This window comes from Aulostomus chinensis, chromosome 12, assembly GCF_037954235.1.
Source record: "Aulostomus chinensis isolate RoL2024-O1b breed Wild chromosome 12, RoL_Achi_v1.0, whole genome shotgun sequence".
In the NCBI taxonomy this organism is placed as follows: Eukaryota; Metazoa; Chordata; class Actinopteri; order Syngnathiformes; family Aulostomidae; genus Aulostomus; species Aulostomus chinensis.
Window position 1 is genome coordinate 27,413,115 of NC_141331.1, and position 27,664 is coordinate 27,440,778.

The following is a 27,664-nucleotide window of genomic DNA, read 5'->3' on the forward strand; positions in this document are numbered from 1 at the left end:
CCGGGAGAAAGTAATCATTAAAAAGCTGGTTTTGATTCAAACTAAAAACTTGAAAACATGTTCAGCTCAAGGTTAAACCCCCCACGACAAACACAGATGGAATTAAATGATGTTAAATCGCAGAACACTCTTAAAAACTGTTTTATGATTTTTAAAATATTTGATTTACAAGTAAAATGAACCGTGAGGAGAGCGAGTGAGCTCTGGCCCTCCCCACGGCTCCGCTAGTGGGCGCTGTCGGCCTGTGGATGAACCGGCGGCGCCTCCTGCTCCTGCACCCGGCGGAGGCACACGCGGCTCCGCGGAGTCCCCGTCCGAGCGTTACGGGAGCAAGTGGTGCCTCCTCGTCCTCGTGACGAGGCTCATCGGCAGGTTCTGGTGCTCTGGGTGGGAACAGAACCGTCCAGCTCGTCTTCAGTGCTGAGGGAACCCGGGTCACCGTCACCCGGGTCACCAGGCTGGAACCCACTTAGTGGCATCTTGGGGTGCTATGGCCCATACATGTCCAGTAATGGAACAGGCCTATTAATAAAAGTGTTCTATCACTTCTGCTGTTGTTCGGGACCTGATTCATCCACCTGCCCCCCACCGCACCCTGTTGACTGACAGCAAAGCTGCAATCGACTTCTCCGCCGGGGGACCAATCAGTAGCGGCGGGGGGCGGGGCCTGGGCTGAGCCGGCTCCACCTAATACTCCCAGTCGCGCGCTCCTGCAGTTCCTCTCCATCCAGGTTCCGGAGCACAGCTCAGGCACCTTCCCCACGTCGTCCGCGGGTGTTCGGGACGGCTCAGCACGGTTCCGCCGCAGTAGCTGTTCTGTGGACATCTAGTATGAGAACTTCCATTCCAGCTCTTTTGATTTATTTCATTCTCATATTTGACCATTTTCTTAATTTTGTCCATCCGACCTCATCGTCTCGCCCTTCTCCTCCTCATCTCTCAGCTGCTGCTACTTCGTCGCTCGCCGCTCCTCCTCTCCTCCTCCGCTGCTCCGGATTCTGAGTTGCTGGACTACAACGCGGGGAATTTATATTTGGGTTGATTTCCATCAGCCGCCGGCCCGCAGCGGACAGCTCCTGCTCTCGGAGGGATGTACCGCGGCGGGTGGAGGTCGGTGCTGTGAGCGGGGAGGAGGTTCAGCTCGGGCCGCTGGAGGAGCCGCTGCCGCCGGGAGCAGGTCTCTCACCCGGAGAGGCTCTAGTGCCCGTCGGGGTTTGTGGTCCGTGCGCGTCCCCGCTGGATATAAGGTGAAGAGTGCTTGTCCTCTCTTCTTTTTTCTTTTTTTTCTTCCTTTTTTGGAACTCACACATTTGGCTGTTCTGAGGCGGATTGTGCTCCCACCAGAGGCGCGCGGGCTCACCATGGGGGACTCGGTGTGGAGATATTATTTTGGAGTTTTATTTATTGCCTTCAAAGCGGACTTGTGCCGGGCGGTGATCCTGGAGTCCATCTACTGGAACACAACCAACACCAAGTAAGTGGAGCCGGAGGGGACGCCTGATGGCCCGAGCCGCCTGGAAAGCTGCTGGTTTTAGTGAATAATGACTGGTTTTAATGGTGCTTGCTGGCCGCGCGCGGCTCTTCTGCGTAAAAATAACACAGCTTCACATGGAGTAGATTCTTCACACACACACACACACACACACACACACACACACACACACACACACACACACACACACTCACCGAGCAGAACAAAGAGAACTCTCAACGTTTGTTCAAAACTCAACATTAATCTCGCGACTCAAATCCTCGCGCGCGGATCTGGTTGGACTCGCGCCTGTAAACTCGGATTTTTTTTTCTCGGATTAAATTCACCGAGTAGACGCGCCGTGGCTGCCGAGCAGCAACCCGGTTGGCAAATATCTGGTCGCTCCGCAGCTTCACTCCCGAGCTGCTGGAAGAACGCATCACAATTCGGATAAAACGCCTGACGAGAATCAGCACCTGTTAAGACCCGCGCGGCTCTGAGCGGGTCCGCGTTCCGGCTGCGGGGCCCGGCCCCGGTGCCGGTGCCGCGGCGCGGCTCAGCCACAGTTTGAGTGAATAATATTTATCTACTGGTCCTCCGTATTTCTCCAGAATTCATGGCATTTGAGGCGCGTCGTCGCTGCTCCTGAGGATTACTGATGTTAGATGAATCCTGCTCGGCTGGTCCAGGCTCGGCTCCACCGGCAGCTCCGTCCCGCCTGGCGGTTGCGCTCGCGCGGGGTCAAATACTGAATGTTATTTTTATACTCCGGGATGAAGATTTCAGGAGAAAAACGCGACCTGCGCGCTGGACGCAGGCTCCGCGGGCCGTCGCCCTCCGTCCGGGGTCGATTGAATTGTTCAAAGGGGAATAAGAGTGTGTTCAGAAGGGAAAAAAGCATTAAAAAAGCATAAAAACGGTCAGCGAGATGAAAAGTTTGAATAGAGGAGCAGGAGCGACTGCTGCTGTCAGGCCTGCGCTCCGGAGCCGCTGCTTCATGAACGCGGCGGGTCCAAATTCACCCAAGACCTAAAATGCTCAATAAACTTGATTCCCTTTGATTTGAATCCATCAGCACGAATTTGCATTCGAATATCGCTCCTGCATGGTGAACTCAACACGTAAAATAGAGTCTTCCTCCTCCTCTCCACCCGCCTCGGCCCGGCGGGGGGCGCCCGTCTTTGTGGCCGTTTGGCCCGGCTCGCTCAGTATTTCTGCGTTTGGTCCGTCCAGAGGCCGGCGGGCCTCTCAGTCTCCCCTCAAATATACGCCGCGGAGCCGCTAACAGGTGTCCGCCGCCGGGTCCTTCACACGGCTCAAGGCTGGAGGTGAGCGCGGGGCTGCGGTGTGTGTGTGCACCGGCTCCCGGTGTGTCTCAGGCGAGCTGCTCGGAGTGTCAGCAGGACTGAGCTCCTCGGCCCTCGAGCCTGACAGCCTCGGAGGCTGCTGGCGCGTCTGGACCCGGACTCAGGCCTCATTTCATAACAGAGAGAAGCAGCAGTCTGTCAACAGTCTGAAAAGGTTCAAATGGCTGCTGATGCACGCAGCGGCCTGCTGGAGAGACTCTCCCTCCGCAGCTATGGCGCGTTTACTCTCAGACTGGAGCCTTAAAACCACCCGGATAGCAGCAGGAAGCCAGTGACCAGCACCCCGGTAACTACCAGTGACCAGCACCCCAGTAACTACCAGTGACCAGCACCCCAGTAACTACCAGTGACACTGAGAGTCTGATACCGCACGCCTGAGCGCGGCCTCGGTGTCAGCCGGTGCTCCTGCACGCCGTTTATTCCAGTGAAACCCCAGCAGAGCAGGAATAAATGCAACTATACGAATTTTTTTTAAAGTATTTCATTGTTAGTTTGGATTTAGAAACGGAGCAGCAGAGAAACGCGTCCGCCCTCGCAGCGTCGCCTCCAGGCCTCGAACGCAGCGGCATTCCGCTGAATTAGCGTGTGCTTGTGCGCATTCTTTGCGTTGTGTCTGGGTGAAGAGTTCAGAGGTAAAAGGCCAGAGAGTGATATCATTGCTGACCCCAGACCTTCTTTTTCATTTTAAATGTTCCTTTGTGAGCTTCCCCTCAGTGGAACTGCTGAAGGAACCCTAGCAAGAACAATAAAATTCTGGAGTGGCTGCTGCTCTCACTGCCCTCCGCCCGGAGCAGAGGCCAGGGTGGACCCCTCGCCCGGCTGGGAGATTAATAACATATCTGCAGTCCAATAAATGACACCTAACCACAGTCCCGTCCACGAGTCCTGCCAGAGAGAGAATATCTTGATTCAGCAGGTCAGCAACATGCTCAGCAGCCAGCCGTCCCTGCCTGCGTCTCTGCTTCAGTTTGTGTTAGTCGTCCTCTTTGACTATTCAGGAAGGATGAATGTTGGAAATGTGAAGGCTCCGGGCCAGTCTAATGCCTTTGTGTGTAGGCGGGTGGAGGATAAAGAAACAGCAAGGCTCTCTCTCTCTTTCCCTCTCTATCCTATATGTGTGTGTGTGTGTGTGTGTGTGTGTGTGTGTGTGTGTGTGTGTGCATCTATCAGGAAAAAAATCCCTGCGTGAGGCCCATGGCTGCGTCGATTAAACCTCATTGTTGTTTGCGCTTTACTACTTTTCTGCCCTTATGGATGAACCTCCCAAGAAAAAGAGAGAGAATTACCCCCATTCCTTGTTCTCTTCACCCTGATCTTTCTGACACACACACACACACACACACACACACACACACACACACACACACACACACACACACACACACACACACACACCTCCTTCTTTTGGTAATCCATTTTGTAGTTGGGAGGGAGAAACAAAAGAGGGGCCTGCTTTACATGGTTTATGTAAAAGGAGCGCTCCCTCTCCTCCACTGCAGTTCATTAAGAGATTACATAGAAGCCCAAAGGCCCTTTGTGACCGGGCAGTGACGGGGGCACCTCTGTGGGTCCTTTTGTTCATGTGGGGGGGCGGGGGGTGGCATAGAGATGCAGGTCCATCATGAATGAATGACTGACGAGGCCTTGTGCTGAATGTGGTAAGGATGCCCTCCCTCTTCCTCCAGCTATCCCTCTTTCCACAACCCCTGGAGTGCCTCTAATTTTGCCTTCTCTCTCCTTCTCGCCGGAGCCGAACGCCAGGAAGATCAGTTGTTTTAATTTAGCTACATCGAGCGGCGGCGAGCGGAAAGATTGGCTGAAGGTGAAATGGAAGGAGAGGAAGTTCAGCCTTGTGGTAGTCGACACGCTGGCGGGGTTGGAGAGGTTGATGAGGCGGTTTTTATGATCACATTTAGGAGAGAAGCTGATGATTAAGATAGTGTAATAAAAGAATAGGAAAGAGAGGAGTGAAACAGAGAGGGGCAGGAGAAAGCAGTGGGGCCCCGTGGGGTGACGAGGGTAATTATGTCTCTGCCTGCTCAGATCCCATAGGCCTGGATTACTGGATGAAAGGTGGGGCCGAAGTCTCAGAGTGCAGGCAGAGCCAGAGAGAGGACAAGAGGGATAGGGTGACAGGCGGCATAAAGACCTCCGTCCCCTCGGCCGACAGAGGGCGAAAGCCGGAGCGCTGCAAAGAATTGCGGGTGGATTAACCCTCACTATACTCGGCTTGGCCTCTTTGTCTGCCGCCTTAATGAATCCGTGCATTGCAGCTGGGATTCTGAGTCAAATAGTTGCCCTTGATCTGCAGTAAATATTCACCCTGGCCTCGCCTCACTTTGTTTTGTTAGAACTTCAGGGCCACAGGAGGAGAAGGAGGGAGATTGGGACAGGGATTACACCAGGGTGGCCCCCGGGGCTCCGCTCCGTCACACAAACCCAACAATCCAGTGGGTTAAATCGTGAGTCGAAAGAGAGACAGGAGTGAGAGGAATGAAGGGTTATATAAAGATGTGCAGTGACAGGAGGACGATGGGGTTCCGTGTTGGCAGAAAGAGACGGAGGAAAGAAAGAAGGAAGGGAGGATGAGAAAATGCACTGCTTTTTGGTTCTACTGAGAACAACTGCAGTGGTCGTAACCTCAGGAAGTAGGTCCACAGTCCTCCTCCTCCTGCTTTCCCCCCCGTGCTCCTTTTGCCCCAAACACTTCCTCTTTCTCCTCCCTGACCCCCCCCCCCCCCCACACACACACACACTAAGTTAGAAAATAAACATTACAAAAGCAGATGTCGCCCAGCCATGCTTTCAAGTGTCCAGGACTCTGCCTGGGTGTCACCCACCTGTGCAGCTCCTTCGTCACGTAAGGGGAAGTCTTTGCCTCCATTTGACTTTCGCTCAGGAGCCACAGCTCCAAATGGCAGAGGAGCCTGTGAAACTCACAGTCAGACCTCGGTGGACACAGAGATGTGTGTGTGCTGGGTTAACGCTCTAAAAGCAAGCAGATGAGGGCGACACTGTGAATCGCAGGCAGGAGTCGGTACTTTAGAACTCCCCCTCCAACAAACGGGTGAGGACTTTTGTTAGCTGAAAATTGCAGCTGTCTGATTTCGCCGTTGCGCTGTGAAAAGCTGCGGCGTGTTATGAAAGCCTTTCTCCTGACAGGAGAGGCGGTGAGGAGGGAGTTCAGACACCTGTGGCTGCTCTCACTTCACCAACAAATGGCCTGACAGTGGAGTTGGAGATGAGAGAGATGAGTTGACAGCTTAGCGTCTCTGAACTTAAGCACAGAGAGTGTGTGTGTGTGTGTGTGTGTGGGGGGGGGGGGCCTGGTGGTCCTCTCATTCTGTGGAGGGACAAATGTGTGTATTACATGACAGAAAATGAACTCTGATTATTTGATATTATTTCGTATTTTCCTTATGGTCGCATCCGACTTTTATTATTTTCATGAATAGTTTTTTATATTTTTTTTTTATGTTTCAAGAAACCAATTAATAGAAGTCTTAAGTGACATTTAAAATAGGTTTTTGTCTTATTAAAAATTCAAAACCCAAACATTTTTAATTTACACGAAAAGGCAGGAAATTTAGACAGTTTTTTGTGCTCAGAATCAACATTTTCCTTTTTATCCATGACAGTGAAAAATGAGCCTAAACTACCTAAAAACCACAGGTGGGGCTGAGAGGGTTAAACGGACTAAAATAACATGCATTCATCTGTTGATTTTGCTCGTAAACCAGCAGGAACCAGCGGGTGAACACTCCAGACGACATGATTAAAAAAACAAAAAGCGGCCGCACGCCACTCCCTACACATGGACGCTGTATTCAGTCAGCGCACGCACGCACGCGACTGGAACCTGTACTTCAGAACATCTGTAGTCCTCCACCCTCTGGTCAACACCTTTTTGTTGCTTGTCTCTCTGAACGAAAAGGTGTTGGTGGCAGGTTCGTGCCAGGCTGAAGCCCACAGGGCTGCCCGGCGTTAAAGGATGAGGAGCAACGTTTTTGGAAGCCGTCCACTGCTGAGCCTGAACACTCAAACCTGCAACTATGAAAAGACTGCAAAGTCGCGCAGGAACGTTTGTGTGTGTCACAGCTCGCCCACTAATGTGCTTGTTTTTACTCCGGCAACATTATGGAAAGGATCCCTGCAGGGACAGACATGTGTCCAGCATGTAGAAGTGCTCTGTTTGTGTTATTAGCTGAAGTTGTGGTGTTAACCTGCTAGCAGTTCACAAGAAATGAAGCACTTGAGAACAACAGCAGAAACAGTCTCTCAGGTTTGTCTCTGCTGGGATCTTCTCCATAACGCTGTCACACGCTTAGACTAACAATCAGAATCTGTCGGTGGACTGGAAGCTGACAAATACTCTGCTGTAATGTTCATGTTTCATATCCGCGCCAGTTTTTGTCCTTATTAATCATTTAGACACAAAAGACAAGAGAGAAAGAAGGACCCAGAAGAGGAGAGGATGTTTAAAACAGGCCGGGGCTCGAGAAGGAACCGCACCCAAGTCGTGAGAGCCCCTTCTATTAAATATAATCCACAAACATAATGTCAGCTTTCAACTATGAGAAGTATGGGAAATTATGCACATATTTGGATTACATAGATCATGTTCTTCTGTTGTGAAAAGAAAGGATCTGCACTAAGTCCTGTACATGAATAGCAGTGGCAGTGGTCGTTCTTAAATATCCGTCCTAATATTTCCTGAGAAATTATATTTCCTTTTTTGGTGAAGGTGACCAAGAGATGACGGGGCAAGTTTTATTTTCTGCCGCTCCCTTCCGCCTCCCTCCCTCCCTCCATCCATCCTTCTGTTCCTTTATTCCCTCCCTCTATTTCTGCAGTGGCTGTATCAGGCTCCTCAGTCTGTCTTGGTGACCTTGTGTACCTGGTGTTTTGTTGTAATGGCTGCCATTGGGACAGGTGTCTGATACCTGAAAAACACACACACACACACACACACACACACACGCGCGCGCGCAGAAAAGGCAGCAAGGTGCAAAAACCAATAAATCAGCAGTGACAACTTGACAACCTCTCAGTCTTCATCTCCTCGCGCTGCTCTCCATTATTCCTCAGTGCGTCTGTGTTTCATCATATCCTAAATAGCTCATATTTGTCTTTCATAAGTCTCTTGGCAGCTAATCTTTAAACCAACATTCAAACAGTTTTATTTTTCTTTGTCAGCATGTTTGAATGCCTTTAGCTGGCTAAAAACCCAGCGTCTAATCGAGAGGATGGTGCATCGGAGACGTCTTTGCCTCTGGCGAAGGCAGATCTAAATTGTGAATTGTAAAGAGAGTGAAAGAACGGGACACGGCCGTTATGATACCCTATCTCGTATTTAGTCAGGTCAAAAATACACACCCAGTGTGTTTTTGTGTGAGTGAAACACTGACGAAAAAAGACACGAGGGCACAAGAGGATGACACTTCCTTTAGCTTATCTGTGTGTGTTTCAGCGTTTGTTGTGGCAGAGTTTGATCTCCCACTCGCTGCCCACTTCCTGTCCAGATAGCATTCATGCTAGCAGAGGCAAGTCCTGACGGCCTGAGTGATACGGTTGTCAGAATTCACCTGCTCAACGTGTGTGCGTGTGTGTGCTGTAAAATTACCTCACATTGACTGTTGCCTACAGAACATTTTTACTTGTTGGTCGTAAAATCACCACACCTGTGAGCAGGTGCAGGCTACAGGGACAACTGTGCACACGCTCAGTAGGACCGGACCGGCCTGTTAATTTAGAGTTACATCAGTTTTATCTTTCTGAGGTCTAGTTGTTAAAAAATGAACATGACAAAATAATGAAGCTGCGTTCAGTGTAACCGGGAGGCTCAGCGTCGCCGTATCTATGTTGAAGTACTAATCTGTTCTACACATTTCACCAAATTTAAATTCAAAATTACATATAAGGGTGTGTTGTTCAGTGTATTTGTGTAAAATATTTGTGCTAAGTATTCAGAGCTGGATTAAAATAACACATTTGCTGCCAGTCTACTTTGAATACCTGACATCTGAAGTAATTGGAATCACATTCAAGAGACAACACTCAGAAGCTCTCGACGGTATCAGATACAACAGACGCACGACTTCTCTCGTTAAATATAATATTCAGCTCCGTTCTTTTTCTTATTAGAGAAAAAATACCATTAATACGAGTTAGTACCTGTATAGAGGTTGCTCATGGCATCTGTCACTAGTCTGAGTTAATATAGAAAATGTCAAAATGTCACTGCTGCCTTCAGTGCTGAGTCTGAGTCAGGGGGACAAGAGTAGCTTAGCTTAGCTTAGCTTAGCTTAGCTTAGCTTAGCGTAGCTTACATAGGACGGAAGCGATAGGAAGTCAAATAAATATGCACCCCCATGAATTACTTTAAGTTGAAGAACTCTCAGGGTGAGGAACATACACGTACTTTTGTCTTTGCATCAACACACTTGTGTGCAAGTAATGAACCACACTTACGAACACACACAGACACAAGGTGAATGCACACACTTACCACTCCTCCATGTAGAGGGGAAGACCCGGAGGCTTTTTAAAGATGACCCACCGCCACCACCACCACCACCACCTCTCCTGCACCACACACACACACACACACACACACACACACACACACACACACACACACACACACACACACACACACACACACACACACACACACACACTTTGTGTAGGTCACTGCTGGACACACTGTATCACGGCTGAGTGTGTCCTCGGGGGCAGGACAAATATTCACTCGGCCTAGTTAGCTGCTGCATGCGTGCGTGCATATGTGTGCTCACTTGTGCACGAGCTAATGCTGGGAGCAACAGAAGATGATGCATGCGCTCTCAGAGGGACCTAGGAATAATGTATGTGTCTGTATCTGTACATTTGAAGGACACGGTGTGTGTGTGTGTGTGTGTGTGTGTGTGTGTGTGTGTGTGTGTGTGAGAGAGAGAGAGAGAGAGATAGAGACAGATAAAGAGGAGGTGAGATTTACAAACCTTCATGTGTATATAGAAAACTCTACGCTGGATTTCTCTCCCTCTTCCTATTTCATTTGGCATTAGTGGTTCATTAGGAACTGCCTTCTTTACCACCAGTCCCCTGCACGATGGCTCCTCACTGCCCTGTGGCGTCTTTCAAAAAAAGATGAAAAAACCCCCACAGTATCTGGCGGTGCAGATTATTTGGTTTCTCTGCCTTTGAAAAGAGCTGACTTCTTCTGACTTGTGCTTTCTTTTGAGAAAAAGCCTCCAAGTCAAACTGCAAAGGCCCATTTAAACAAAATTTTGGACTCTTTGCTCAGCAAAGTACAACAAATACCCAAAAAATTCACCAAATGATTGGGCAATTACTCCATGACAATTGACTAATTATTTAACAAAGAAAAAGATGAGTTAATTTCTGTGCTGAAATTGACAAAGTCCAGCCAAATGTGTGCCACCACCCAGTCGATGAAGGGACTCCTCGATGAGCAGAGATCAACTTCATGGACATTTGCTGCTTCTCTCTCTGATGTGCTGAATATCCTTTGTGTCGACGTGTCGGTGTAGAGGCACGCAGGAGCGTTGACCTTTTGAAAAGCAAGTGCTTAATTAATAATCAAGACAATATTTTGGTGACCATGAATTTGAGCTGTTGATTAGCGCGTCTGGGTGCTGTTGTCAGGCTGTGAAATGCCTTCTGGGTGTTCATGGCTGTAATTTCAAATTGTATTCTAGCGTGGGGTAAACTCGTTTAGCACATGAGCACAAAGTTGCACCTACAACAGCTTCAACTGTGAATGCGTGTGAGTGTTTGTGCAGTCACAGGAGTGCTGCAGGGGCTCTCTGTACTTGGAGACTAAATGCCAACATTATTTTACTTTTGGGAAGAATTTAGGGATATTCAATTACACTCGCAGACAAACCGCTCCAGGCTCTCCGTCGATGTGTGTGTTCTGTTGTTGTGAATGTGCCCCACCAAGCGAGGATTTTATTATTCTTTAATTTTCTGTTTTGTATGCCAGCTGTGTGCTGCCACGTCCAGGAAGCATCCGCCTTCTCCTCATTTATCTGGTTAATTATTCGCTCTCTCTCTCTCGCTGCCACAACACTGAGAGGATCTCTGTGATTCTATCTGCAGATATGGGGGTCACTTTTCACCAGACACATACACACGCACTCCTATCACATATTCAGCCATTATCTTCCGTCATCAAAAATTAATTGACACAATCAGTAATTACCACATCCGTAATTAAGACGTCTCCTTTCCTTTTTTTTTTTTTTTGAACGATATGGAGCGGCAACCACTCCAGTCTGCTATGCATAATAAATGCCATCACTAACATCCTTCCTTCTCTGCCTCGCTGCTTCTCCTTTCAGATTCGTGCCAGGCCAAGGTGTGGTATTGTATCCTCAGATCGGGGATAAGTTGGACATTGTGTGCCCCCGCGTGGATGGCGGGGTGGGCGACGGCGTGGAGTATTACAAAGTGTACATGGTGCCTAGGGAGCAGCTGGAGAGCTGCACCATTACCAAGGCAGACACGCCACTCCTCCACTGTGTCAAGCCAGACCAGGACGTCAAGTTCACCCTTAAGTTTCAGGAGTTCAGCCCCAATCTGTGGGGCCTGGAGTTCTTCAGGGGCAAAGACTACTACATCATCTGTGAGTATGTGCTGGTCTCCACCTGGAAGCTTCCTAACACAGTTCAGAAAGGTTGAAGAACCACAGATGGGTTACATACTTGGAATGTCTGGGTGTAGTTTGTTGTGTGCGTCTGCGTTTGGATTATTTTCCTCAGAACGAGTCGAGCAGCAATGCGGAGACATTCTCTCCCAGCTGAGGCAATAAGTGCCAGATTAGGTTGGCGTTCCATTCTTACTAGAGTTGCAGTTGGTGTCACACTGGCTGTTCCTGTCGCCACCTACACAAAGCCTAACTTACACTGAGTAAGAAATCATACACTTGTAGAATTAATATTGGGAAATGCTGGAAATAACAAAGGAAATAGATTAAAGCAGATTCAAAGGAATGCAGACGTCATGTCATTGCCAGGTTGTTGTTTTTTTAGACGTCAGAGTTTTAAGCCCAAGTAAGCACTAAATCGGAAGTTATATTAAAATAACATCTAAAGGAGCCTGGTCCTCCCTCGGGGAGAAAATCCAGCTCCTCGCGAGATCCAACATGAGAATCACAGAGACAAACTTTGCAGTTGGAAGTTGAGTTGATTCAGATCGCTTCCGTGAAAGTGGTTGTTAGATACGTGTCACTGCACCTCCTCGCGCTGCCTCCAGTGTACTGGGGGAGATCAAATTAATAAAATTGTGTACTTGTTGGTCAGGAGTCGTCTGCAGGGTTAAACACCTCTTACGCAGCGACTTGTGTTTCTTCATATGTGCACACTTGAGTGTAATAATGAATATTGTGGAGAGCATAGACTGCAAGTGTGCTCCGTGGGATCTTTCCTCCTGATTCATTGTTTTGCTCTACCTGCAATCGGTGCGACACTTCATGCAAACTGGTTCATTATATGGTGGAGTGCACCCTGAAGGCCCCTTAGTGCCGCGGCTCGCGCTCCTCAGTTCATCCTTTCTGGCTGAAAGGAGTGACGGTCCGGCTCCTGGTGCAGGTGTGGCCACTCCACTTGGATGATTGCCTGCGATGTACTAACATCATCCTGAGAGGAAGTTTTGATGTGGTTTAGCGACGGCCCCCTGGTTTGAAACATGGGAGGTGGACTGAACCATCTGCGTGGTGCTGAGGGGGGTGCATCGGCGATAAGACCATCTGTGAGGCTCTGCCATCGCCATCTGTGAGCTGTCACACTAGAGGAAGGCCATATTTCTAACTCAGTAGAAGGAAGGGGAAGAAAGGGGAGTCAGGAGAGAAGGAAATAAGGAAATACTGCATGGTAGTCGTCAGTCTACAATGGGGGAGGAAGTTGAAATCTGCAAAACAAACAGGTCTAAATTAGGTGTGATCTAGCTAGGCAGTCCCACCTTAAAACTCCCTGCACTGCTGCAAATATAATTCTCTGCTTGCAAAGACATCTGTCAAGCAGCTGTTGGAGAAGAACAGGTTCACTGACTAACACGCTTTCTCAGTTACACCTCAGTGAGCGTAGAAGCAAACAGGCGGCAGAGGCTGTGCCGTCAGTAATGACTCATGGCTGTGGGATATTTGCATGGCAGGACATGTCTTCCTGGGTTTGGACTCTAAAAAGGTCCCTTTGTGGTCTTGCAGGTGAGACATGCAGTCATGCAAATATGCTGAAGCAAATAAAGCCGGTTGAATGCCTGACAGCAACACAACCCAGCACTTTTATTAGCTTTCAAATTTGGGTGAAAATCCACTTGATTGGTTACCTGACTGGATGCAAACACACATGTTTGAGCGTGTGTGCGAGCCTCCGCACCCACAGAAGCTGAGTAAACCATTCGATGTGGTTTGTGTGTGTGCTCAAGGACTACAAAGGCTTCTGACTGAAGACACAGACACGCTCACCCTCCTCTCAGCTCCTCTTCGGCTCCCTCCACCCAAACGCTGCAGTAAATTATTGATGAGCCGATGCTGGTGTTTACTTATCATAGTTCTCCTCTGCCTGCTCTCCTGCCGCCAAGTGCGATCACAGAGTCTCTGGATGAGGAAGCGCAGCACAAGCCAGCACAGGTGCATGTAGTGGTGCATGTGGTTTGGAGGGCGCTGATGATGCAGATAGTGGTGGACGAGGCCGGAGCTGCGGCTTGCAGCAGCTGCTCTCCGCACACACACACACACGGCTCCATGCACCCTGTGACACTAACAGTCCCCCTGGCTCGATCTGTCTTTGAAATATATTTCTCTCTGTGGCTCTTCATCACCGCCTGAGAATATTCAATTTCTCACATTAAAAAAGCCTCCTCTACATCTGCCTGCTGAGTCGACGGGTTGGAACAGAGAGAGCAGTGGGAAAGTTCATTTGCAACTTAAAAAAGAGGGGTTGGAAAATCCAGTTTTGCATTACTTGCAAAGCCGCCCCCCCATCCTCACAGTTACCCAGAGTGCTAATGTGTAGCCTAAAGAAGGGAAAGTGAGAGCTGTTCCTCCATTGGAGTGTGTCACGTTTTACTGTTAATTGCTTCTTCTTGGCTTGCTCTTGCCTCGGTTCTGCAGCTTTAGCAGCTCACTGCAGTTGAATTGTGCCACTATGTTTGTGTTGTTCCTTTTTTGAATTGGAGAAGCTCCAATGTTGCACGGATAAACACCAGGAGTAAAGCAAAAAGACCAAAAAAAATAGGGAGACAGAGGAGGAGAAATGCGTTGAGGTGTGCGTAGGTGGTTGCTTTACCTCTGCCGGAGCCTGCGGTCTTTGCTTGTAGGCGTAATTGCGTGTGCAGCTGTGGATGTGTTTGGTGGCAGAGGTATGGCTGCTACAGATGCATATAGCGCTTGACTCCATGGAAGCTTCACCTTCTTATCTGTGCCGGTGGTCCAGTCGTGCCAACCTCCAAGAAAGTTCACGGGAGGATTTCATTGGTCTTTTAGAGTGAGCACTTGATACGTAATTAATTAACCAGTGTTTAATCCTCCATCTCCCCTCACAATTGCCAAGGCCCCCACATCAATGCTACGGATCTCAACCAATTGGATTAGTGCTGCCTTGTGTTGACTATTGTGCCAAGGTTAGACCTAGATTACATGGGAATGATCCCCCTCCTTCAGATTAAACAACTGGAACATCAGGCCTCAGCGTTTGACTGAGTCATCCTACGGTCTGACTGGCAGAAGGGTTTGTGCTTCAGTGAAAAAATACCTCTGATAGTGTGTGTGTGTGTGTGTGTGTGTGTGTGTGTGTGTGTGTGTGTGTGAGCAGCAAACATGCACCAAACAGTCTGCTGTATATCGGCAGATTTTTCTTGCTTACATGTGTGCGCAATGTGTATTTGCTCATGCACAGGTGTGTGTATGTGTGTGTGTGTGTTTGTGTGCGTGTGTGTGTGTGTGTGTGCGTGCCTTGAAGAGGCTGTGCACGATGCTCCAGTTGAGAGCAAATGAGTTTGATGTGATTGTTTGCGGCAGCATGGCCTGAAGCCGAGAGTCTAGTAAGCTAGATGATTACATGAGCAAAAGAAGAAGAGAGAGAGTGAGGGGGGGGGGTCTAGGAAGATGGAGGGAGAGGGAGGGCAAATAGACAGAGGCATAAGGAGGGAGAAAATGGAAGAGAGTGATGAAAGTGAAAGAGAGCTGAAGAGGAGGCAGAAGCAGAGATGAATCGAGCAAAAGGGGGCATAGCTAGAGACAGAATGAGAGAGATGAGCTAAAGAGGGCAGAAGAAGGACGAGGCGGAATTTACAGTCAGAGCAGACATGCAGAGTGAATTTCATCAAGCCCCTAATCACCTTTTGCTTCAGTCACAACTGAAAATAGTCCTGTCACCCCCCCACCCCGCCCTCCACACACACATGCACACACCCGCACACGCACACACACACACACACATCCTGCGCCACAGACTCAAGCAGTGTAGCGTGAGTCTGAGATGTAAAATTCCTCTCATTAAATTAATTTAAAAGGCACTTTCAGTTTTTTGTCTGTTCTTTATGCAGCCAATAATACAGGCCGACTCACAGTATTAGATTGGTGGTGGCGTCATTATCACATAATGAAAATGGCTGGCAGGAAAATGATCTGTGCCGTGAGTAGAGAGAGAGGCTAAACACAAGTGGATGTCTGCTGCAACTCTCGGTCAAGCTGCACGTGGAACTGCCAGCCAGCCTCGTCTCCCTGCTGGTGCTGAGTATTGAGTAACCCATATTTTCTGTTGGTGGATTGATATCATATTGTGATCGCTATCATGGGTGTTACGAGTGGCGATGGGTAGCAGTGGTCATTAGACAGCTTTGTGGTGACCCGGCTCTGACCCGGCTCGCCTCTTTCCAAGGGTCACTGGGATCCCTAAACATGAAGGCGCCCATGTCACAGGTGATTAGGACCCAGAGTGGTGACGGGCATTAACCAGCCCACAGCGCCGGCACTGAGATGATGGCTTCACGCTCCACAGCTACCCGACGCACGGCAATTACGGCCAGCGTTTACTTCAGTGCTGCCTTTGTCTCTCCTCCTCTTCCTCTGTCTTTCTGGGACACATCCTCATCCTGACCATTTGTCCACTCCCTCTCTGTGCATCAGATATTTTCTGTCTCTTCCTATTTGTCTGTCTTCGATGCCTCTCCAGTCTCATGATGCTTTGCATTTGCTCTGTTCCACTATTTATGAATGGCACAGCTCTGTCTTTCGGCGGTGCATTGTGTATTAATTATGCCCAGAAAATTTGGCAGTGCTATCAAAGCAGACTTGAGTGTAGTTTAGGGACGGCTTGACAGTGCAGCACTCCAGCGTGAGCTGGAAACTCAGCCACTGCTGTTTGCAGTAGCAGTGGGGCTGCAGGATTTCAAAAAATATCTAATTGCAGTCATTTTAATAATATTGTGATGTGATATGACTTTGTCATCTTGGAGGGAATGTTAATTTTCATGATTCACATTTCATTGACAGACCCATGGAATGAGTACAGTGTAATTTTGTTGGAATCTATCAAAGAGGATTTCTTTGTTTTTACATCTGGAGAAGTTGATGTGTTGGCAGCCGCACATTATTGAATTGAAAATGGTATTTGACACACAATTGAGCCTGAACAAGCGTTGCACCTTCCTGCTATTTGAAAGCTGCTGGAGGCGATATTGTGATTATTCTAGATTAATTGTGGAGCCCCAGTTTGGAGCTCAGTTTCCATCCACGCTCATCATTGCAGGGTAAAGATGAGAAAGTGCAGTTAAAAAGGGTAAACTGAGGTGGGGGCCGGGGGTTTACATTGGGGTGTGAGGTGGGACCTGGTGGGTTTCACGAGTGACCAACAGGGACCGGCAGAGACCAAAGGGAGAACACTCGTGTGTTTGAGACTTCAGGTGATGTGAGTGTGAACGGCGTGCTCACATGTCCGGGTATCACCAGATGTGGTCCCTACGTAGGAGAGAGAGTCACAGTTATGAAAACCGCCATCGTCACCTCACTTCATCATCACTGCTACTTCTCACTGGTGCTTGGTTTCGTGAGCCACGGTAACTGGATGGCATCAGGGCGCCGGCTTGGTTTGTGCTTCAGACCCACTCGAGCTGTCACGCTGGTCTCTCGTGGGACCTTGTCAGAGCTGTTGAGTGATTTTTCTTGCTAGCCCCCCCCCCCCCCATTGTGTCTTGAGTATGGCAACGCATGTGTGTATAGCACCAGCATCTTCCACCCCCCCACCTCATGGTGCCAGTTGAAAGGCTGTGACAGACACAGTCATGACGAGAGGAACAATGCAGAGAAATCAGACACAGCTTTCCTTCTTCTCTCGTTTCTCTGGTTGCCTGCAGATGCTGAACAGAATCTTTCTCTCTATTTTCTCTGGCTTCCTTCTCTCCCGCCCCTCCTTGTCTGAGAGTCTTATCTGGGTGCTGTAATGCCAGTGGTCGTCAGTAACTAAATCCATTTGTGAGGGTCTTGTATGAATCAGGTCTATCCCAGCCCCCTCCTCCAACTGTGCTCCTCCAGCATTAGGGATTAGCTGGTTACTTCTAGCCAGTTAGTCTGTCAGCCAGTCCAGTCTAGCCTTGTCTGGCTTGGCTGAGGAGGGCCGAGTCATTCAGCCGATTCAACAATCACATTCTGTTTAAATCCAAGTCAGGCTTGCCTGGACTGCAGCCTTGGCACAGCAAGCGTGCGTTTTACATTTAAAGGGGATAAAGACATTTCCAAATGTCAAAGAAATGTGACTGTCAGAAAAGATCTGTTTTGAGAGGCCTGATGAGGTGATGACGTGTTGTGTTTTTCATCCTGATTGTAGATGTGTGACAGTGTGCAGTGGTTTAACAGGTCAAGGAAGGAGGGAGCACAAAGGAAGTGGGTGACAACACCTGGCACCTTCTGTACCTTTAACTGTGCTCCACATCCTGTGACCTCTGACCTCTCAGGCACAAGAGGTTTGAAGTATACATGCATGGACCTCAATATCCCACATACCTCATTCCTCGCGCTTTCACACACACACACACACACACACACACACACACACACACACACACACACACACACACACACACACACACACACACTCACACACACCCTCATCGTGCCAGTCACTCAACAGTGTTAAGTTGATTAATGGCGTCCTGCAGGCTTGAAAAAATATGTGTGTGTTGTGCTAACAGGTTTATAAAACAGTCACACATGCACAGACATACACACGATCACAGGAGCACAAGCCTTTAAGGAGCTTTGTCTGTAATGTGCTTTTCGGTCTCCACTGGAAAGCCATAGGTCAGCTAGAGAAAGAGACAGGGGGAGAGAGGAGGCAGGATGGAGGGAGGGAGGGAGGGAGGGAGTCCTTGTTAACATGCTCTTTGTGTCCGCTCCCATCACCATCTTATGGAAGCAAGGGGGTTCGGATCAAAATGATTGGTAGCTGGGAGGGAGGAAAAGGAAGAAAAAAGCAAAACGGAGAGGAGAAAATAGGGAAGTATGCAGAGCTTAATTTCTCAGAGCCGTTTCAATCAGCGTCTTACCAAAGCACCTGTCTTTCAGTTCAGTAGCTGATGGAGAAGCTTCAGGAGCAGAAGCAGCAGGACTGGGAGGGGACGAGAGGAGGTGGCAGGGAGGGGCGGCGGGTAAAGGGGGTTTAGGGAAGAAGGTGGTGGCTTCAAGGTGGGGTGTTGTTCAAAGGAAGGGAAAGAGGAGGAGAGGCTGGAGAGGAAGCAGAGGGAGGGGGGGTTTGATGGCGGGGGCAGGCGTAGTGAATGCGGGCCACTGCGCTCTGGCGGGAAGCCAAGCCGCTAAGCCCTGGCAGCTCGTTAGCCTCTGTGTTACTGACCTGATAGACCACAAGCCCCCACCTCCCCTCACCCTCCCTCCCTCCCTCCCTGCCTGTTTCTTGTTCCATTGGAGTTCCACGCCAGCTGCAGTTCTGCCAGCATCCTGCAGAGGCAGCGCAGATAAAAGCAGACGAGCCAAGAGATGGCAGCTCACGGTCTTGAAAGTATCCTGCTGACGGAGCTTTGGCAGGGCTCGGGTGTCTGTGTGTGTGGGCCACATCTGTACAAGTCTGACACTAAGTAGAGACTCAAAAGTGCAGTTTCCATTTGTAAAAAGACACATTACCCCCCCCCCCCCCGTCACATCTGTAAACACTGTGTAGTGGTGCACTTCCTCTTGTCATGTTGTTTTAATCCTCTCAGTGCTTTTCATCTCAGAGCCATTCAGGTGTTAATCACCTCCCTCTGTTCCCTTAATTTCTCCTCTGGAAAGTTTCCTCATTTTCACTCTTTTCCCCTCCTGCTCCATTTTTGTCTGTTGTCAGCACAACCCTCCTTCGTCTTCAAGCCTGGCAGCAAGTTTGGCTTTTAGATCTGAGCAATTTAGGGCTTTTAAAATCCAGAAGTGTGTTCTTTAATAACTGGCTACCACTCTCTGGAGTGTTGTTAGCGCTAATGCACGATAAGCCGTCAAATTTCCTGTGGCTTGCCAACATGGCCGCTGTCATCACAGGCATTGTCGCCTCTCTCCTCACCTCCCTTAACTGCCTCCTTCATAAGGCCCATCAGCACAGTTAGAGATATTACTGGCACAATTACTCAGGCTAATTGACTTTGGGGATGTGAAATATTCCTCTGGTACGAGGACACGTGGTACTCAGAGCGACTGAGGTGATGAACGGCTGAACTGTGATTTTATTGCGACGGGGGTATGACTCACATCCTGCCTCTGTGGAAGGCTTTCAGTGCCCGTGTTTTCTTTAGGAACTGGCTGTTTTTTAAGATAGGCTTAAAGTACACATGGCTACATATTTTCCAAACCAGATGCTGGCTGAAACAATCCTAACCTTGTTCCTCTCTCCTGTCTGCTGCAGCTACATCCAACGGCACATTGGAGGGCATCGACAACCAGGAGGGGGGAGTGTGCAAGACCAAGTCCATGAAGATAATCATGAAAGTGGAGCAAAGTGAGTATTTTGCTGTTGAATTGCAGTGGCGTGCGCCTGCAGGAATGAGCGGGCCGTCACAACGCTGAGCTCGTTCACTGTGAAGAATTGTGAGAAAATGCACCAATAAGATCACGGGGAGCAGCGTACGGCTCCATTGTCTCCATGACACCCAGTGCTCCAAGGGAGTGACAAATATAATCAAGCGGAAGCCCGGGGCAATAAAACACACACACACACACACACACACACACACACACGCACAATTGTGTAATTGTGTAAGGTTGCATGCACAAATGCACTGGAAGCATCTGCTTTTACACACTGTGTCATCTGGAAGCTTTTATACACATGCAAATCTAGAGTAGATACCCAGAAGTCTCATGATCCCTTCCCTAATTCACGTGTGTGACACTCACACAGCTTTTGAGAGGACAACCTGTACACAGAAGCATGTACAGTACCCCCAACACACACACGCACTCACACACACACACACAAGCGTACACACACCACACACACACACACATATCACTCACACACACAAGCACACACACACACACACACCACCCACACACATACGCTGGGATTAAGTTGTTTTTGCAATAGTTTTTCATAATTCAGCTGCTCGGTTGCCACCCAGCGAGGAGTTAGTCCGCCCGGCAACAAACGTGTCACAGAGTAGCCAGAGGTTTAGAGCTGCTGCACTCTGAAGCCTCACAGGTCCATGAAACAGGCGCTGATGTTTAACCATCCCAGCTTCAAGTACACTTTGTTGGATGGTGTTTTTTTGTTCCTGTCAAGCGTTTTCACGGGTTTTTGTTGTACGTGTTTGCAAATGCTATAAAAGTGCTGCACCTCTGTGGTGCGCAATCACGGCTCAGGGGGTTGTGCAATTTCATACAATACATTGAAAAATGAAAAAAAAAATCAGTAGCCAAAATAAAGTATCTGAAAACAACTGGAAAAACTTAGAATCAATATGTTCAAGTGCTCTCAAGTCTTTCCACTGCTGGGAAACCTGACAGCCATTAAACCTGTGTTCAGCTGCATGAGTTGGACCAGCCTTTACTGCTGCAGTAGCTTTCCTGAGATTCTGAGAGATTTTTTGGTGCTTAAGGAAGATTCTTCTCTGAGATTCAACACTGAAAACAGAAGCCTGTCTCGCCAAAGAACCCTGTGACAAACGAGGAGGACGACACCCACCTGAATTCTGGGGAAAAGTCATTAATCTCTGTGAATTTTATCTTTTTTCAGATCCATCTGACCCTATCTCACCCAAAGACTACCCCACTAGAGTACCCTACTCTCCTAAGCACCCAGATGGCAAGGACACCCACAAAACCAACGATGTGCTGGAGAAATCAGGTGAGCTCACCTAATCTCAGCCTGAATCCTGGGAAAGTGGTAGTTAATGGAGGATTTATCGAAGCAATGTGGCATTTGGACACACAATTGTCCAGCCAGCTAAGAGCAGATAGCAATAAGTAAGTGTGTGTGTGTGTGTGTGTGTGTGTGTGTGTGTGAGTGTGTGTGAGTGTGTGTGAGTGTGTGTGTGAGAAAAAGAAAAAGTGCAAGATAGAAAGGTCAGCAATTCATCAGCCAGTAATTGAATGTTACCCATAAAACTGATAGGCATCTACGGCCCTTCAAGGACTTTTAAGGTATCTCCATTCCAGCCCAGTTCCATTTATCCCATCGCTTAAGTGACATTTCCAGGAAAATGATCTGATCACTGTCTGCCATCTTTTTAACAACCGGTTCTGAGTGCAGACTTATTTCTGCACCAAGTCACAACCCAGACAGGCGAGTGGCTACGTGCACACCCTTCTTATCTTTGCTATTATATTGCAGTTAAACATCTCTCACAAAGAAAGCCAGACCAGCAATTTCTGAGGCGGGATGTGATAAAAAACACAAAAAAAAAATGCAGGAAGGGCCCAAGAACAAAACAAGTGACCTACATAAACAGTCCAGCAGTCCCTCCTGTGGTGTCTTGGTTCTTCGAGGGTGTGGCCTCATCTGACACTTTATGTTTTCACCCGCAAATCAGGCCAACAATGAGCTTCCTGCTCATTAAAAGGACGCCGGCACTGTTCCCCGCTCGCATCAGCATCTTCTGTCTACATTCTCGCGTCCTCTCCCAGGCTTCTTTATGTCTCATGCCTCCATCTCTGCTGCTAGCAGGAGCATATGGGCGTCAGAGCGCTACGGGCAGAGCGTCTGAGGCAGCATAATCTCCTTGTAAAACAACGGAAGGGTCTTTGCTTTGGGCTGCCTGCCATCCCGTATCCACTCCCCCTACCACAGAGCTACCACAGCATAAGCACTTTAAGGCCCTCAAGAGAACAGCAGAGGAGATGCAATAATCCGCCAGCTCAGGGAACGCGTTCCTGTCCCGGGGAGAACTGAACCCAGCCAGTCCAGAGTTGGACGTGAACCAGAGTGTCCATCGCTGGGAGTCAGAGCACAGCCTGCCTTTCATAATTGATGTCTCATGATGACATCAAATATCTCTTTCTTATTTACTACCCACGGGGCCTGTAAGTTAGAATATTAAGTTACATTTTATGTCTTTCAAAATGCAATTTATCTAAGTGCCTTTTGCCTGCGTGTACCCCAGCTATTGTTCCCTCTCCTCTCAGGCTTTACTTGCCCTAGTTTCAAGGTTGCAGTCTTCACCGGCTGAATTGAACAGCCACGATCGAACGTGACCTTTCTCCAGAAGCTTCTCTGGGCCTCGCCACGCCTTCACGGTGACCCGGTGAAAAGATTGGGAAGTAGAAGAGAGAGAAAAGAGACACTGCCTCTGCTTCTTTTCTTAAAAGGAGTCATTAAGCCTTCACTGAAATAGCTCGAGCCCCAGCCTGTGCACACCGCTTGCAAGAAAGTAAACTTCAAATTCACTTTATTAAGTAAACCAAGGAAAAGTTATATTAGGTATATTTTGCAAATATAGTCATGCAATTGTGTTGCTTCTTTAGACTAAACTAGCTCACTGTCACTCTGTATGAGGCGACTTAAAGCACAAAACCTTGAGTAAACAACCAGGTGACATCTATTTTGTTCTGAAACTGTCAAGTTTACTGTTGTAATTTATAGGTGAACTTTTAGAGATACTGCTAGTTACTAGAAACATACTTCCAACAGACCGAAAGTACACTTTTCTATTGATGTAAACAATTTGCTTTTGTTGAACGTCTTTGTTGAGAACACAAAGAAACTAAGCTCTTGTGTACTCTATTAGATTTGGTTCAATAGAAGTCAACTGACAACTTTTTAAAAAAATGGTTTATTTGTTGGCGGCCCGGTGGAGCAGTGGTCCTCACTGTGGCCCCCCCAGCAAGAAGGTTGTGGGTGGAGCCCCGGCTGCAGCCCGGGGTCTTTCTGGGTGAGTCTCCATGTTCTCCCTGTTCCTGCTGGGTTCTCTCTGGTACTCCAGCTTCCTCCACAGTCCAAAGACATCAAGAGGGACCAGGTTAATCCAGACTCTAAATTGACCGTAGGCGTGGCTGGGAGAGCCAATGGTTGTCTGTCTCTATGTGTTGGCCCTGCCATGGACTGGTGACCTGTCCAGGGGGAAGGCTGCTGGGATAGGCTCCACCCCCACCACCCTGAACAGGAGAAGAGGGGGAACATGGAGGGATGGAGGGATGGATGATGGAGGGATGGATGATGGAGGGATGGATGGATGGATAGTTTATTTATTATTTTTTCATATTTCATGTAAAGAAGTGCAAGACCGTGACGCCACTGAGTTCTGAGACAGCAGCACCACCTCCCTGGGGGGTCTGGGCACTTGTGTCCACTCAAACTACAATCTTCTAATCTCAGTCTGTATTTGGTCTGTGTGGGGAGGTCATCCCAGGAACGACTCCTGTCATCGTTCTCACGTCTCCTCCTCCTCCCCCTCTTCCTCTGTCTTCCAGGTCCAGCACAAAGAGAAAGCAGTGATGAAAACAACCCAGGTGGAAATTCCTCCAGTGTCATCAGCTCGGAGGCAGCCATCTTCGTCGGCATCGCCTCAGGCAGCGTCATCTTCATCATCATCATCATCATGCTGGTCCTGTTGCTCCTCAAGTATCGGCGGCGGCACCGCAAACACTCACCCCAGCATGCAGCCACGTTGTCTCTAAGCACCCTGGCAACGCCAAAGCGGAGTGGAGGTGGAGGGAACAATAACGGCTCTGAGCCCAGCGACATCATCATCCCGCTCAGGACTGCTGACAGCGTCTTCTGCCCGCACTATGAGAAGGTCAGCGGCGACTACGGCCACCCAGTCTACATAGTTCAGGAGATGCCGCCGCAGAGCCCCGCCAACATCTATTACAAAGTCTGAGGTGGAACTTTTGAAAAGCAGGAGACAAACTGGAAGGACCCCGGGCAGAGCAGGGCAGGTGTTGGGTTCTCGGCCGCCAGCACGCCTGCGAACACTCACGCTCTGACTCGCTCTCTCACTCTGTCAAGTCCACCTCCTCTCCTCTGATATCCTGTCACTATTTTTTTTCGTAGTCAAAGTTTTGCTGACATCTTGTCCTTCTGGTATGTTGATAATGGGTGGGGCCGGACAGGCGGGGGCTGGAGAGAAGGCTGCTGCCACCACTGTTGCCCCCTCTCTGGGGCATTTGGGAAAAAGAGAAGAGAATGATCTCAACATTGCCCATCTTTTCTCCCTCTTTTGGTTTGTGCACAGTGGCTGGCGTTTTGGAGGAACTGCATTTTTTAGGATCAGAAAGTTAGAGGATGCACAGTGTTCTTTCTTTTTCTTGGACAGACGGATGTATGGCGTGAAGGATTGGTAGGAAGGAAGGAGGGGAGCATTTCAACCCCACCATTAGAGAGACTGCTGCTAGCAAAAAAAGAGAGGGAAAGAGACAAATAAATAAAGGAGTGAGGAAGAGAGCTAATGGAGGATGTGGGCTGACCATGAACTCACAAAATGGCTGCCCTCCCTTGTTCTCTAGCCAGAGAGACTCTGTGGATTTCCCAGCTGGAAGTTGGAAAAAGGGGGAGATCCTTGCACCAATCCTCTCTGGGACTTTCCTGATTGACTCATGTGTATCACCTGCCACCCACCATCTCACACACACACACACACACACACACACACACACACACACACACACACACACACACACACACACACACACACTGTCTCACTGGTCAACGTGAACTGTTCGGGCCCAAGTGTGGATTCCAGCATTTCTCCTCATTCCCAGTCATCTGTCAGTTCAGTGTCAGACGCTACTTGAAGGTTTTAATTTTGTACTGTCATCATATCTGGTTTTCATATCCTGCTGACGTGCAGATTTCTTATCTTTCAGTCACATGTCATCTGGTGTGTGATGTGAAACACAAATGAGCCGACGGCGGTTAGGAGTGGCAGGAGTGTGAGGGAGTGACAAATATTTGTGTTTTTTTCTAATTTGCGCCCTCTCGCTCTGGGATAGGGTGAACGTCAGGTCTGTCCAGGGTCGCTTGAAGGAAGAGTTGAGGACGTTCATATACATAGAGCAGCACTTTTAACCTCTTTTTGGTACCTCCACTCTTCGCAGCGCTCCAGAGACAGAGAGAGAGAAAGATAGTGATCGGTAGAGATGAGCGAGCAGCTGTATCCTGTCAGATGTAATGGGGAGGGCTCAACTTCTCTTAACCTGGTCTTTTCACACGAGAACGTGTCACGGGCAATAAGAAATCCAACTCGCCTTACTGCATCAGGTGAAGCCGAGGCCCAAGATCTGGTGGAGGTTAGCTTAGCATAGCTGCCTGAAACAGCTCTAGGTACTGTAATGTTTACCCCGAGGGCCATTAAGGGTGCCCTGAGGGCCCAAATCAGTGTGGCCAGTGCTCTCCTATTCATTTGTGTTTAACTTAAATTGCCACTGTTTCTCAATCTTCATTAGCATTTCCATATTGTGACTTCAATTTTTTTATTTTTTACAAAATAGATGTACATTTAAAAAGGACATTACAAAGATAAAAAAAATAAAAAGCAGAATTTATTTATGATAGACACATAGAGCACAGGTGTTGTCAGGCAGCATGGAGAAGAAGTAATGTTAATATATTATGGTATAAGAGAACATTATGCAATCTAGACTTTTGATTATTTGATATCTCCTGACCCAATGAGTCCTGTATTTTCATTCGCTCTCCTGGGAAAGAGCGACCAGGGGAGGGCGGCCTGGGCCTCCACTCTGAGGGGAGCAGAGTTATCTGACCCAAAATAGCTCCCGTTGGTGTACACAAGGGCAGAGTAGCTGTGTCTCCCACACTCACTCAGTGTAGCATCTCCCAAAGCTGAATTCCCATGAACACCCAGTGCCCCTCTTTCTTCTCATACACACCCTTCATCTTATCTGTGTGTGTGCGTGTGTGTGCGTGTGTGTGCGTGCATGCATGTGAGAGAATAAATTTATGTCAGTGACTTCTCATCTCCAGACTACAATCATGGTCGTTCTCCGAGCATATACCAGCCCATCATCGACATCCTCATTTGTTCATAAAGAACATCAAATTTCACCGAAAAGCCAAGCCTTGTATGATGAGGTTTGTGCCTCTAAGAGGCCACAAAATCTGCAAATATGCAATTCTTATTTATTTTTTTAATCGATTCTGAGAAAAAAAAAAACACCTATGGAAAGTGTTCTTAACCACTGAAAGATGTAACAACAAACACACAACGCAGAACTAACAAAGTACGACACACAAGCCTGTGGTTAGTTGGAGTCCCTGCATTATTTATAGTGCTATCTGAACCTTTTCTGTTTGTGCCGTAGAACAAAGGTAGGCTGTGAGAAATCAAACCATTAAAAGCATTTGACACTTGAACAGGTATTTCAGAAAAGGTAAAAAAGAGTCACACATACAATAAACAAAAGGCTGTTTAGTTGCTGTCTGTCTGCGGCAGAATATGACAATCTTATTAGTTTCTTTTAATCTGGCGTCCTTTTCTTAGCTGTCGCTCGACTAACGCTCTCCCACCATTGGCCAGCTTTGGTCGGAGCTGTGATGAAACGCCGTAGCGATGCTGTGAGAGTCTTAGCACACGGGCTAGGAGAAGCACCTCAGGCCACTGTAAAATGCCTTGCTCGTATGGTCAGCCCTTGGTCACTTGACTCAGTAATTTTGCACCGTACTTCTGTAGGTAAGAAACTGTAAATACATTAATGTTTGTATTGTATATGGATCCTGGGTTGTTACAATAGCCTTATTCACCTTTTTAGGAAAGTAAATAGAAAAAAGTGCAGAAAAACAGATTACACTTCAGTGAAACAGAGCATACTACTTTTTTGGTAAATAGCTTATGTAAATAGTGACCAGAACACAATAAAACATTTTTTATAAACTCTTAAAGTAAGATGTTTTGTATAAAATTTGAATTTTTTGCTATGTATTTTAGCTAGCGCTCGATGGAAAGCCCGTGTCCTCCCCACTCCCTCCCCCTTTTGCACTGTTTCCATGGTAATTTGGTTTAAAAAAAAAAAAATGAGCGAAAAGTTGCCAAACCGACTGCTGCATATTTGTGCCATAAGTGTGTACCATAAATATTTATTGAATTAGTTTCTTTTTTTCTGTTAATGATTTAATTTCAGTCCAGTTTGTAAGTAACACAGTATTATATTTGCATTGTTTTTCCTTTTCTCCGACCCCTGGTTTTCTTTGGTCTGTCATGGTTACTGGGTGGAGCCCTCTTCTCCCCTTCCTTTCAGTAGGAGATGGCCAGGTTGTGGACAAAATAGTTTTATCATTCAAAAACTGAAACAAGTTCAAAGTGAGGATAAATGACACACATTCCACCAGTCTGTTACAAACTGAAAATCTTTTTTCAATAAAATGTTTTTCCT

General features: G+C 48.1%; 1 protein-coding gene across 1 annotated transcript; it reads left to right on the top strand.

The window, feature by feature from the left end:
• The first annotated feature begins 734 nt into the window (after window positions 1-734).
• Window positions 735-27,664, top strand: efnb2a (ephrin-B2a). The gene is made up of 6 exons (XM_086221034.1): window positions 735-829; window positions 944-1,474; window positions 11,205-11,488; window positions 19,746-19,838; window positions 21,075-21,185; window positions 23,747-27,664. The coding sequence occupies exons 2-6, from the start codon at window positions 1,362-1,364 to the stop codon at window positions 24,154-24,156; spliced, it is 1,011 nt and encodes a 336-aa protein (XP_086077160.1). The 5' UTR covers window positions 735-829; window positions 944-1,361; the 3' UTR covers window positions 24,157-27,664.